General features: G+C 39.2%; 1 protein-coding gene across 2 annotated transcripts; it reads right to left on the bottom strand.

Annotated features, from left to right (window-relative positions):
- Positions 1-8,367: 8,367 nt before the first annotated feature.
- LOC125023381 lies at positions 8,368-14,487 on the bottom strand. Of its 2 annotated transcripts, none has more exons than XM_047610599.1 (11): positions 14,351-14,487; positions 14,010-14,079; positions 13,345-13,819; positions 13,098-13,234; positions 10,671-10,776; positions 10,333-10,529; positions 9,589-9,677; positions 9,435-9,503; positions 9,141-9,245; positions 8,769-8,843; positions 8,368-8,675 (listed from the first exon to the last, which is right to left on the bottom strand). In XM_047610599.1, the coding sequence occupies exons 3-11, from the start codon at positions 13,794-13,796 to the stop codon at positions 8,502-8,504; spliced, it is 1,404 nt and encodes a 467-aa protein (XP_047466555.1). In that variant the 5' UTR covers positions 13,797-13,819; positions 14,010-14,079; positions 14,351-14,487; the 3' UTR covers positions 8,368-8,501. The 2 variants fall into 2 exon arrangements, with proteins under 2 accessions (XP_047466555.1, XP_047466554.1); XM_047610598.1 differs by having other exon boundaries at positions 14,010-14,147; positions 14,351-14,475.
- Positions 14,488-14,526: the final 39 nt, after the last annotated feature.

Raw genomic sequence — 14,526 nt, 5'->3', positions numbered from 1 at the left:
AGGAAAAAAAATACTTAAATTTGAGTAAATTCTGCATTTGTTTGGTCATTACCACTTAAAGCTTACCAATACTAACTTCAGAACATGTGGCGTATGACTTCATGCATAAAGTATTCCACATGACAATCCACAGGTATACAGTCTGATAATTAAATAGTTGGAACACAGTGAGTCGTACAGAAGATGAAAGGGAAACAGAGGAATGCAACTCTGAAGGACACACATTAATGATAAGTTGTGATGCACAATGTTACACAGGAAAACTTTGTTTTTCAGAGGGGACAAAACACAATGAGTGGATAAGGGACAACTTCATGGCCAAACACACAGTTCCTTTTAAAAATGTTACAGCAAATGGTCAGTGTAAGAAAGAAAATGTACAATAGTTACGATGCATATTTGTTTGAGTTTTAATGGAACATGTGCAAATTGGGTTTATTTAAACAGACTGACAAGTTTCACATATCTTTAGGGTCACTGAATTAACAGTAAAGCATACTGTAATGAAGACTTGAGACGGTTTACATAACAGGACAGGAGAGAAACCAGTACAGACGTGCATGAGACACCAGACACAAATATGCCACTCAACAAGTCTATGCATTCTATTTGCTGGCAACACACATTGCACCTGTTGAAAAATACATTTTATGTACATGTGCAGCATGTAGAAAATGAGTTCTTACCTTTCTCCAATGGAGGCAGAAATTCACCTAAGAGTCACAAAGATACAAGTAAAAGATTTAGGTTGCTTTTAACTAGATCATTACCTGTGTTCCTGCAGTGCAAAATCAAAAGGTACTGTAATATCTTACCTTTCCTTCTCACTAAATTGATATCAGATTGGGAAGATACAGTTTCATCTAAACAAAATTGAGAAATAATTGTAAATATTCATATGTGTCCCAATAATAAACAACAATAATATGCCAAAAAAAAATAAAAAAGGGAATGTTAAAAAAAGTGAAACCTTTTTCAGATACAATATTTACGACTGGAGGGGAGACAGGTTCACCTGAAATGACATAAATACACATAAATAATGCATCAAGGATTCGGGGTATTTCCTATCTTCTAATCAGTATAATTTAAATATACAAGCAATCACACCTTGATCACTGACAAGCATGCTTGACATGTAACCCAGAAGAATGTCTTTCTTGTCTGTGAGCTCCAACACAGCCTCTTCAACAACTTTCATGGGGTCAGAGATTTCAGGCATGATTCCTGCAAGATCACAGTAAAGCCGAAGTTAGCGTTCATATTTTTGGTTGTAGCTGGCATATATAGTGAGTTATACTAAAACAGACCTTGTTCACCAAACAGTGTTGTGGAGACGTAGCCCACAAGCATGTTCATCTGTTCTTTGGTGATTTCTGCTGTTGTCTTGACAAATGACACAGGGCTAAAGCCTATAGTGTCCTGGATACCTGATTAAGAGAGAAAAGAAAATAATCACTAATAAACAGGCAACAGTGAATTGTAACAGGACTCATCAGGTAGAGGCCAGAAACCTTACCTTTTAATGTGTCCAGTATGACATCTAAGATTGCACAGAGCACACTCTGGATGTATTCTGATATTCCACTCACAAAGTCATTAGTAACACTGAAGACATGCCTGCCAATTACCACAGGGTCCAGGAAGCTAATGTCAGTGGTTCCTGAGAAAGATGACACACATTCAAGGCAAAGCTGTAGTGAGTTACTTTCTTGTTCCAATTAACATAATGCCATGAAGAGACAGGACGATGGTGGGGGGTTTCTGTCTGATGACATTGTGGGGAGGGGTTCGCCCACATCTGAATTTTAATCAGACGCACCTGTTTTCAGGAGGACACCAAAATAAAAGAGCCATATTTAATTTCATCTACTGCAAAATTATCATTTTGCCCATGACCCTCCCCCAGGAGTCAATTTTCACTTCCACTGGGAAGAATTTGGCCACCCTTAATTTAGCGCAGTTAGCTCACGGTAACCATATACATTTATATTTTAGTCATTTTAGTGCCGTTAACATAACAAACATAAGCCAATGGTGATATATACACATAGATATAAAATGCAGACATTACAATATGAAAACATGGAAGATGTGTACCTTTAGTTATCTCCAGTATACCGTCAATGAAGGCACAGAGCACATCCCTGATGTATCCCACTATCCCACTCACAGTGTTATCTGTAACACTGAAGACATTTCTGCCGACTACTACCGGGTCCATGAAGCTAATGTCAGTGGTTCCTGAGAAACACAAATGGGAAATGACTAAACAGAGATAAATTATAATAAGTGGAGACAACTCTATATATTGTGCTAAAGAGTTTTTTTTTTTTTTTTTTTTTTTTTGTTACACCTTAAGAGGGAGATTTATGAGCAAGCAAATACCTTTCACCACATCCAGCACAGTGTCCAATATGGAACAGAGCACACCTTGGATGTAGCCAACCACGCCACACATGAACTCGTTAGTAACACTGAAGACACCTCGGCCTATTACAACAGGGTCAATGAAGCTAAGATCGAGTTTTCCTGAGAAAACACACGAGGCAAACAGCATTAGTTTAGTCAAATTAATAATGGGGGGTGGGGAGGGGGGTGAAAGGAAAACACACAATCAGAAATAATACCTTTATTTATATCCTGTGTTGTATCCAATATTGTATCCACAACAGCACACAGTGTGTCCCTGAAGTAGCCCGTTAGTCCACCCATGAAGTCATTCGTTGAATGGAACGCTCGTCTGCCAATGACCACAGGGTCAACATAGCTCAGGTAGAAGTTCCCTGTGGCATGGCAGGGAAATTATTAGAGATACGGTTACTCTACATTTATTTTAAACTCTTCTTTTCCTGCATTGATCTTTTGAGCGAGTTCCTTTTACCTTCCTCGTCTGAAAAATATCGAACAAATACATCTTTTGCTTCTGATATTTCCTCGGCTGCATATGTGGCAGCAGACATGGGGTCACTTAAATCGGGTGCACATTCTGAAAAAGAGAAGCGTGTCATTCATTACAATCCTTGCTTTAATACACATCACATATCGCGTGCAGTATTTATCCTGCTTGTGTACCTTGAAACTTATTTAGCAGACGGGAGACTTCATCAGAAGCATCGTTCACAGCTTGGATGGGGTCCGTAATGATTTGCTGAATGTCTGAGAACAATGGCAAATGATGTGATAATTGATAATTCTGCAGTTCTAAAGGAGATGGAATTTTTTTTTTTTTTTTTTTTTTTAGTAGATGTGACTCACCTGGAACTGCCTTGTACTCCACAAAGTCAAACATCACCACACCCACAACCACCCAGGACAGGAGAGCAGCCAGGGCAATCAGCAGCTCCACAGACATTTTCACTTTCCCCAGAAGCCCCAGAGCGCTGGATCTGAGAGAGCGCGCCTCCGGGGCTGCTGCTCCATTGGCCCCGCCGGCTGCTGGCAAGGAGGCAGATTTTTTATGGGTAAAATCATAGAGATACTAAAAATATCAAACATGTTTAGTTCAGTGTTTGTTTCCATGCACCTGCAAGGCATGTGTTAAGAGAGCTTTATGCAGCTTAGAGTCTAGCATCAGTTATTTGTATTATGACTGATGAAAAGCTGAAAGACATTGCACTACAGTATTATGTGTGAGAATTTCTTGAGTTTGTCCAGCAGAGGACGCTAACATTTTACTTTATAAAGAGAGAGACTGGCCAACTCAAATCATGGGGGCCATATTAGATATGTCTAAAGGAAGATTCTACAGTGTAACACAATCAGAAATAATACCTTTATGGGGCTGATGTGCTGTGTTGAAATAAATGTCTTATTTTCACCATTAATGGGCCTATGAATGTCATTGCCAGTGTCTGTCAATGTGTAAAAGGCCCTCTCTTAAATATCCCAGCATCTGCTTATTTTAGATCTCTTAATTGGGCCTGTAAAATGCTTTGTAGCCCAATCGCTTCATCAGTCATGGAGCTGTGTTTATTTTCTCCTCGGTCTCTTGTGTTCATCTATCGCCGTTAAAAGTTTGAAATTATAAATACTGAAAAATTGTGAAAATTAAACTAGTATTATCATTCTAACATTGGCACGCTAGCCATGATAAATTAGTAGTAACCAAGGCAAAGTTACGTGTCAATTAAATTTGCTTATCTACATGGACATAAATTACATGCACATGTGGGTTTCACAGTATATGTGAACAGTATATATGGTGGTAACTGCTATTTTTCTAAGCCGAGACAACTAGTTAGCATAAGGCTAGCATAAGGCTTGGTTAACTTCAAACTTCGTTCATTTGTAAAGCGGTGATGGGCGTTTTTGAGATCAAGGTACACATTAATGATGGTAGGACTTTATTTTTCCAATAAAATCTTAACAAACGTCAAAGAGACATTGACATCACACATAATAAGGAGAAATTCGTTGTTTTTATAGCTTTTAGAGCTATATATACATTTTTTGGTTTTGTTTTATTCACTTGTGTTAATATTATCTTGCATTTTAAATATCCCACTATCTTAACAGTATCTTTCAGCTCTTCAGTACAAAGCTTTAAATCTACCTAAGATTATAATTAGGAGTTAGGAGTTCATTGCCCAGAAGCTAAATTGCTTCATCAGGACTGTGTAGACAAGTTAGATCAGATGTGACTGATTCCAAAGCTGTCGATTCGCAAGTTTCCAAACTCAGGCCGGTGCAAGAATAGTACAGGCCGCATATTTATATTTACAGAAGAGTGAAGCCCCGTCTCAGATCAGTGAGGAAAGCAATAACTGTAGCAGAAAATACAGATCGGATCTCATTTAATCATAGGATCACACCGCCCCTATAGGACGAAGATGTGGCTCAGTAATTCATTAACAATATTACAGCAGAATTTCATTTAATGATAGCAACAACTAGTCACTGTGGAAAAAGTCTGCTGCTAAACCATGACAGATGGAGGATATCTCATTCAGGATCAAATGATTTACAGATTATCCACAAATATTGTGTATAATCTTGTATTTATTGAATTTTATCCGTCCCTATTTTGTTTCCATTCTAAACATCAATGTATTTGTAACTTCTTTTTGTAACAGCTTTTTTTTTTAAAAAAAGATCAGAAAGTGAAGCCTTCTCCTCGTCAGTAATTCGAGTAAGAGAGTGTTTGTATTGCTGTACTTGGTGCCAAGAGACACCTACAGACTGTAATTGTAGTCTAAGGATGCCAAACTTATGACTGACTTCCTCATTTACAAGTGGGGGGTTGAGAAGAAGCTCCCAACAACCACTACATTCAGTTTAAATGAACCAGGATCACCACACATTTGTGCTAATTCTTGAAGAAAACTATACTACATGAATGAAACAAAAATTACCAATGGAACATATTTAAATAGCTCACAACGTTTGTGGCAGCTGTACAAACAGATTAACATATTACATGTAGCACATAAATTTGAACCAGTTGCCCGGAGTGTTTTGGCACGAGAAAGTGATGAGAGATGAAGCATGTTGATTCACATAAGATGTTTTTTTCAGTTTGGTTTTTTCCAAGAGTTGAAAGTTTCGAATATTTCATCGAAAAAGAAAAGAAAAAAAAAAACATATAAAACGCTCAAAAATTAAAATCAATCACTGAAGTCAAGGAAACACATAGGATTAACAAACAAATAAAAAATAATTAATATAAAGTAGATATAAGCAGCTCTGTCTCCATTGTGAAATACTTACACTATAAGTGTGCTATGAATACTTCTCAATGCATGGCTTTTAACTGTAGTAAAGTTTTTACAATACTGATTTGGTCATTTGTATTTATGCAAAGAGTTCTTCTTCCGCCATAACTGAAAACTCAGAGGTCAGCTCTCCAGAAGTCTGTCACAGGAGAGCAATGCTAACACTCTGCTACGTGATATCTTGTATTTATAGCAACCAGTGCTCAACACGTCTTCCTAAGACGACGCAGCTTGTGAAAACATTGCCATTTATTTATCACATAGCATGTGTTATTGAAAAATGTTTTCAAGCAGTTACATGCAGGTAATCCGAACAACAGAGCTTATGAGTACAAGTGAATCAATCCTACCTTCAGCCATGGTGATGTAGAGACTATTTACAGTACGGTCCTTTAAGTTGACAGCTTCAGTAAATCCAATCAGTATCAATTTTTTTTTTTTTTTAAATGTCCCAGTTAGTAAATTATTCCATTTTCACTTAACAGGCTTGTGTCCTTACCTGTGCCAAGCACAGGTCGAACTTCTTCAAGATGAAAAACAAGAAGAAAATGGAAAATCAAGTATGAATTGCAGCTGTTGGGAAATTTGGAGCTGCCAGTGAGGCAGCATTGAATAAAGGGGGGTCTGGGGACGGAGGGGCAAAGGGAAGCAACGCAGGGGAGGAAAGAGCAAAGCTAAGCAAAGGGCTGGGTAGGGTGAAGGGGAACAGACAGAGTATCCCACCCAGTGTTATTGGTGCCTCACATGGGTATAGGTCAGAGCAGAGAGTAGGGAGGCTTCAACGTAACTTTATCCCCAGAGAAAGCCTAGGTTATTCTTAGCTGGAGCTCTGTGCACCAGCCGCTCTGGCAGGCCTTTTTTGGCGGTTGAAGGGTGTGTAGCATCAGTTGGTCGTATCGGACACTCCTGCGGGTTGTCTGACTTGTGTTTCCCAACCAAACAACAAATCATGAGCCAAATCAGATGAGGAATGGCCAACAAAAAGCCATGCCATTGAGCAGCAGCATCATCATTTTATAACATCAATTATGTTTATTTGTCTTTCACTTTTGTTTAACTGGCCAGCCTCAAAACATGTCCATATGCTACTAATTTCATAAATCCTTCACCAATGGCCCCAATATTAACTTGCAATGTGCAACAACTCAGACCGTTCTCTTGGTAATACTGTGTTCACTGCATGACCAATACATCCAAGAAACAGATTTAAACAAGCAGTGTATATAATTAATTAAAAGATTTAAATGCATATTGACAACAGAAATCCAGACTTGGAGCCAACAGCCTGTTTTCTGCCTGTGATGTGTCATTAAATGCTAACAGGGTCAACGCTAACATGCCAATATTCAGTAGTTATATGTTAACTAGCTTAAATAGCATGTTAGCCTTCTGAAATATAGTTTTTCTGCCTGTAATGTGTCATGAAATGCTAACAAGGTCAATGCTAAGATGCTAATCTCTGGTAGTTAATGTTGACTAGCTTAATTAGCATGTTAGCCTCCTGAAATATAGCTTTTCTGCCTGTAATGTGTCATCAAATGCTAACAAGGTCAAGGCTAGTATGCTAATGTACAGTAGTTAATGTTAACTAGCTTAATTAGCATGTTAGCCTTCTGAGATATTGCTTACCTTAGGCCTAGGCTAACTAAGGCTGCTCTGTAACATCTTCTTTATTAACATTTAGATGTGGACTAATCAGTATAGATTTCTTAAGATTAATATTTAGAAATAAGGGTATTGACAGTACTAACATTTTAAGCACATAGAAGTGACTAGAACTAGATGTGTGAACACTGGAATAATCAATAACCACATGTGATTCATATTAGAGATGTGAACTATGACGTGATCAACAAACTAATAACATACATATGATCAACTGACTAATAACATATTTATGCTCAACAGTAAGACAGTCTCATGACAGTGGTATGGGCAGTCAGATGCATGGAACATCCGTCTGAGGGCCTCAAATAAGGGGATACAAACAAGTAGCTGACCTTGCCATAACGAAAAGGGATTCACCCAGAAGCATGCGAGACAGAGAACAATAGGGGCGTTGTTTGAAAGCAGATTGATCACAGGAGGGAGGAAATAGGTGTTGGGGAGGGTTAGGTAGGAAGGAGTTTCTCTTTTTCTTCTAGGGCGCTGTCTCCAGGGATTGGAGGACCTGAGTGGCTAGAGGTCGGGACCGGCCTGACCACCAACGATGGGAGAGTTAAGTCTAAACCACAACTCCCCCAACCTATAGACAACCAGTCATATTCATTGTATTGAAACTAATATAAAGATGTGTTACTATATGCAAATCATCCTTCTCTGGGACGTTGGCCAAGACTAAGTGAACAGACAAGGTCCATGCGCACGTATTTCTATATTCCAATACATTTTTGAAGAAATAGCTTAAATTGATAACAAGAAGTCGTATGGTGGTTTTTCAGAAGAATTAACGAACACGCTGACGACCTCAAATAGCCTTTGAACTTGTAGCTCAAAACAACAAAAAGAGGGGAAAGCACGGTCTATATGCTAATTTGGGAAAAGTTTCTCTCAGTAAAATGACATTGAATCCTAGTGTGAGAACGTTTGGTGTTGAATTTAGTTTGAAAACCAAACCAGGTCCACTTACAATCAAGAATTTAAGTGTGCCCAGTTACATGGAGAAAAGACTTTATTCAGACGTGACAAAAATTCAAAACCGTCAGTGATATGAAAACACACAAGCTACTCAGTGTCTCTATAGAACATGTTCAGACGCCAAGCACATGCACAGACTCGCGTGAGTTTTCACAGCGTGTCTGCAGCAGCACTCGTGGTCACAGGCCTGATGATGAGGGTGAGCTCCACGGGTACAGGAGGAGGGACGTATCGCTCCTCCCTCAACAACCGCAGTAACAAATCCTCTGCGTCTTGCGGCCAGCGGTAAACACGCGTGTTCTGCAGCCAGCACGGGACATGATTCTGCACAGAGATTGCAAAGATTTTATTTTGCAGTAATGAACTTTGGGGGAAATGGTGTGAAATATAGTAGGAAAAAAAAAAAAGAGATCTGACCTGAGATGCATTGGGGAAGAGAACAGGGATGAATCTGAAATTCAGACTGCCTTGTTGGATGAATTCATTTTGCATCTGGCAAAAATCAGATTTACAATATTATTACCTATTAGCAGTTTTTCTCGTGATTATGTATCATTCAAACCAAGAGCACATTGACTGAGGTGGTGTATGCAAATTATGAGATACCACCAACATTGTGTATTCACTTCATCACACTTCAGAGATAAATGTCCTTCTATTTAACACCTGTAGCTACAAGTTAATTATTGATTTACTATTAATTTGGAGACTAATCAATATCGAGTATTTTCTGCATGTATATATATATAGCACCACTACTACAATATGAGACCACTGATTCCTCCTCACCATTGAGTGGATATATTTAGTGTGCAGACCGTGGCTGTCCACTACAGATCCTTCAATGTCTGACTTATACTTCGGACTGATGGCGATGATAATCAGGGTGGATGGCTGAAAAACAACAAAAAAAAAACACATATGTCAGGCACTTCATAAATACACAATGGTTATGAAAAAGGAGCTAAACAAAGATTAAATAAAGAGCAGATTCAGGAACAGAGCGTGGAAATAATATGTAAATAAAAGTGTAAATCTAGATTTAAATACTAAAGTTATATGCAAAATCTGTGCTTTTCTCACATCCTTTAGGTAGCTGTCCTTCCACTTGTTGATGTCCATGAGTCTAACGGGGTTGTCGAATAGATCAATCTGTGAAATTAAAGTAAGGAGCTGAACATTTCATGTGATTTTTAGAGGAATCATAAGACATCGGTTTTAATACGCAGCGGCTCACAGCTGGTCGAAAGCCTTGCTTGGTGAGAAAGTCCACGAAGGGCATCATCTCTGAGGACAAGTCCGAAGAGTAAGTTATGAAAACGTTTCCTGAGAAGAGAGGAGACCATTAAATCCAAATAATCAGAATATGGAGATAATTACTGCAGCGCTGCTGCTTTTTCATGATTTGGTGACACTGTGAAGACCGGTTATGTTCTTTATCTGTTATTTCTTTTACTTTAGAAATAACTTTCTGAAGCGTCTGTGGATGGAAATAAGCATGCTCACAACATGGGCACATCTGCACCAATGTATAGTAGAGTATTTAAGTTTGCCCATGAATAAAGAAATTATGGCTTTGTTTTTTTTTGTTAAAATAATAATTTGCTTGTCATGTCACAATAGATTGTGGAAATTAAATAATTAATAAAATAAAATAAAATAAATGTTGATGATTCATGATGATCATGAGTCATCATTATCAAACCGGCTCCATTATTGTGCCAGAAAGAAAATTAACAACTTGCTTGGATCCTTTATTTGGATACATTCACACATATTTATCACCTTTTTTTTTTTTTAGGGAAGACATTTATTAATATCAGACCCTTACTGAAGGATGACACCTATAATTCAAAGGTAATGAGTGACACCTGAAGTACTTGTCTCCATTACAACACGTTTGACAAATTGTGTGTTCAATGGTTTCCTTGAACACGCAAAACATGACCACATTCCTTTTTGTGAAGACAAATTAACTCACGGCACTCATCGGGGAGACTGATAGTCTTTCTTTTGTCTTGTGGATGTGAGCCAGATTCCTCTGCTCCTGCCGTGTTCAGGTTCAGCACTCTGACCTGCGAAACACCTTCCACCGGAGGAGTGGAGAACTGGGGCACGTTCACCGAGACGCTTCCCTGAGCCACTCTGTCGTACATAAAGCCGCCATGTGGTTGGATGCTGAAGCAGCGAGAAAAAAATTAAATAAATAAATAAATAAAATAAAGGCTGTATCCTGTGCTTAGAAACTGATATTTTAAAAGGACACGCCTCACATCCAGTAAAGGTATATCTTGGAATTTGTCTTCAGGAGTGATTTACCAGTTTTGAAGGTAACTCCAGGGACCTTTGTGCTGACAGGGAGCTGATTGGTAACATGGATGAGGTGGGTATCCGTTGACTGGGCTGAGATTCAACCAACCTTTTCCTGTAGAAGTATTAAGTTCATAGAGTGATAAACTATACAGGTGAATGACTCTTCTCTATGATACTGTGCTCCATGCAGAGCGGAGCAAGTCTCCTGCCAACAAAAATGATTCAGCAATTTTTTCATTGGGCTTAACTCTCATGCAAGTGTCAGCTTGACAGTTTTTTAATTAAGAATATAAGTCATATTAAGGACATGCTTTCTTTCTCACGTGAAATAATAACCTAGAGAGCATGCATTGACGTCATTGCCGTGGGAGGCCACGCTCTTCTGTGTGGGAAAAAAACAAACAGTGAAATGCATTAGTAAATACAGTGAAACCGGGGAATATGTGGATTATCAGATCAAATTAAGGAAGACTGGACTCCACAATGATCCATGCGAGCTAGTATGGATTTGAAAAGTGGACTAAACTCAGTTTCAGTTAGTTTTAGTCAGTTTTAGTTAATTTCAGTTATGATAAATCGCTAAATAAAAGATGCTAATGTGACTTAAAGTATGACTTCATCAAAAAATACAGCATAAATTAATTTTACCTGACACAAAATGTGAATCACAACACCATGTTTCTGTGCCTGGATTCCAGTTGTTTCTTGGTAAAGCAGCGACCCATTTACCTCTCTTTTCTTTGGCAGTAAGAGATATCTGTAAAAATCTGTTTTTCAAATCTGTTGGTACAGTCAATCGCACTACAACTTTACATTTTTTAATTAATTTCACAATTTAGACACTATTAAAGCTGGTGATTCAAAGTAGAAGAGAAGGAGAAGAGAACCAACAAGCAGACCAGTGGTCGGCTACTAACTAGCCTAGCCACTAGCAGTAGGTAAGAAATGATGGGAATGTGACCACACTCCAACCAAACATCTCTTTCTTCTGCCTCTGTCAACAGCATGAGGTAATGAGAGGTGCTCCCTTCTGCCAGGATCAGAAATAAAACACTATCAGACACCAGCTAATAAGCCTAGCCACTAGCAGCATATGGGAATGTGACCACACTCCAACCAAACATCTCTTCCTTCTGCCTATATCAGAAATAAGAAACAACCAGACACCAGCTACATAGCCGAGTCCACAGCCGGAGGTAATGAGAGGTGGTTTCAGGAGTAACACACGAGAAAACGCCAGCTAACAAGCCTGGCCAACAACAGTAGGCAGGGTGCAGTGTGCGGCACATCATTGGGGTTTTCAAGTGGGCACCTCCCTTCACCGATGTTTCGTTAAGTTAGGCCCACGACATCTCATGGAGGCTTAACAGTGAACTCCAGTGTCACCCCCCTCAATGCAGCCACCAGGCCGCCGTGTGCCTATCAATCGACCAATTAGATTAATCCCACTACAACTGCCACCTATTATACCTATTATAGATATTTACATCTATTCCTTAGTTGTTTTCCAACTAAAATCTTATTTTAGTGTTATGTTTAGTTTAAAGTGTTATTTTAGAAAATAATATTAAAATTTAGCATAACATCTGTATGGCATCAGCATGGCATAAGCAGTGGTGTAAAAGATTCTGGTAGTTTTATTCGGCTGGTGTAGCTACTTTAAAGAATGGAGAGAATTTTCACACATTTACAATGTCCATCCACTAAACAGTGATTTTCTCCTTCTAAACCTCTCACGTGATTAAATATTAATAAATGTTCAAACAATCCTGTATGTTACCAAAAACTGAAAAATTAGAGGAAAAGGCCAAAAGCTGAAAACATGTGTCTTAATTTTTTATTCATGTTGGTAGCGGGAGCCTTTGCATGTTACGGGTTGAGGGGAGGGGCCTCTGTGGATCAGGCTTAGGATCTGGGGACTCGACACCTTGGGCTGTTTTTCATGTTTTATGAGCTGTTCTTTCACAGCGTTGTGTCAAGCCACTTTATTCTGCTGGTGCTGTGGGGTGGTGGTGCCTGGTCAGCATAAATTACACTTAAGGTGTACGTGTCTAAGTAGCATCCACATTAATCCGAACAGAACGCTGGATTGCAATGACATTAGATATGTTATTCACCTCACCTGTCAGTGGTTTTAATGTTGTGGCTGATCAGTGTATATAAGATGATCCAAACTAACTCCACCTTCAGCAGTAATAGCAGCTTCAGTATTAATAACATCATGTCATAAACTCTATAATAATAAACTTTTACTTTAATACTGTGTCTTAATTTTTGCTAGTATTCACCAATGTTACTAATACTTTTCCACCATTGCAGATAAATGAGAAAGTAAAGGCAATTAAAAATGGCACTTCCTTAAACAAAAGTCACTAGCTGTCTTCATCAAAAACATATTGCACAAAATTATAACCAAGAAACAGTTTTCCTTACCATAGTTGTGCATGTAGTTGTGAGGAAGTAAAGATGGACTGTAGTGTTGCCACTCATTGTCGGCTTTTAGAGGCAAAGGAGCCTCAAGTTCCACTTCTGCTTCACTCTGAAGATGAGAACTGTATTCTTCCTCGGCTCTGAATGTTAAAAAACAGACTTTTTTTTGTGGTTGGATTTTTAAAACGTACTCGATCTATAACCCACTCTTTGAGTTTTTTGATTTTCTTTTACACAAACACACATATACCTGCTTCTGTCTGTATTTGCAGGTTGTGTTGTTCCATATTGCTTCGGTCCACAGTTCCAACAAGAGCACTCTCCCTTCGTGTCTCTCGGCAGGCTTTCTGGAGGAGGAGGAGGAGAAGGAGGAGGAGGAGGAGGAGGATCACAGCGTTGAGGAGGTTGATGATGGAGGTTCATCCTGGCAGAAGTCGCCCCTCTACCTTCTGGTCCTCTGTGCTGCGTCAAATCGACGTGCGGCGCAACACCAGTCGACTCCGTCCTGAGTTCCTGGCTTGCTTGTTCACCTCTGCACAGGCTGTGGTGGAGGTAGTCTGCGTCCATGTAGCAGGTCGGTGCTCCTTTATCACGCTGCGGATTAGCATGACGTCTCTGATTCACGGCTACTTCATGTGTCATAGGTTGAAGGAAATTTTCCATCTCATTTGTGGTAGAAAACTCTTTTTCAGATTTCTCCATCTTTCTTATACACGTAAAGAACCCTGGAAGTAGCAAAGAAGAAACGCGTTACAGATTATTCAGAAAACAGATGAAATGAGAAATTATTTCACTAATATGAGGCTGAAATTTTGAAAGATTTTCCAACAGCGCCCGGAAATACATGCATTTATAACATTTTCTTTTGCATAGCAAGGCCAAGAAGGCTCAGCCTAAATTGAAAGTGTGTCATACCTGCTCACTCCTGGATTCTTTACTGCTGTGGGTGCAGAGGCTTGTGTGCGCAGCAGCCTATATGCAAATTCTTCGCGGCATCCAATCAGAGCCAAGAATGGGGTGTGTTGCACAGTCAGACCGGACAGGAAAGTTTAGCTGAGTGAAATAACATTCAAAATGGGAGACTCGCTCCTGGATTTTATCTTTTAAAACAAGGTGTTTAGAAGGAGTGCAGGCTAAAGACCTTAAAGCGTCGGGATTGTCAAGCAAAATGCTACAGAGAGCACATATTCACACACACCCAGTTAGTGGATTTAGTCAAAAAGGAAATTCAGTAAGTGCAAGAAGCAAATATTTACCTTCCTCTGCTATTGTAAATGCAGCTTTTTTTCTACCTATTTGCATGTGGACAGCAGTGTTGTCTCGGAGTCAAGATCACCCTGAGGCAAAAACCAAAAACAGTCAGTCATCGCACATTTCAGCTCTAGTGCTCACAGAAGGGTGATGGATTCCCGCTGTCAGCTTTTTAGCACTT

Source organism: Mugil cephalus, chromosome 17 (genome assembly GCF_022458985.1).
Source record: "Mugil cephalus isolate CIBA_MC_2020 chromosome 17, CIBA_Mcephalus_1.1, whole genome shotgun sequence".
NCBI classification, from domain to species: Eukaryota; Metazoa; Chordata; class Actinopteri; order Mugiliformes; family Mugilidae; genus Mugil; species Mugil cephalus.
The sequence above is the reverse complement of the archived record's forward strand: the minus strand, read 5'-3'. Positions and strand labels throughout refer to the sequence as shown.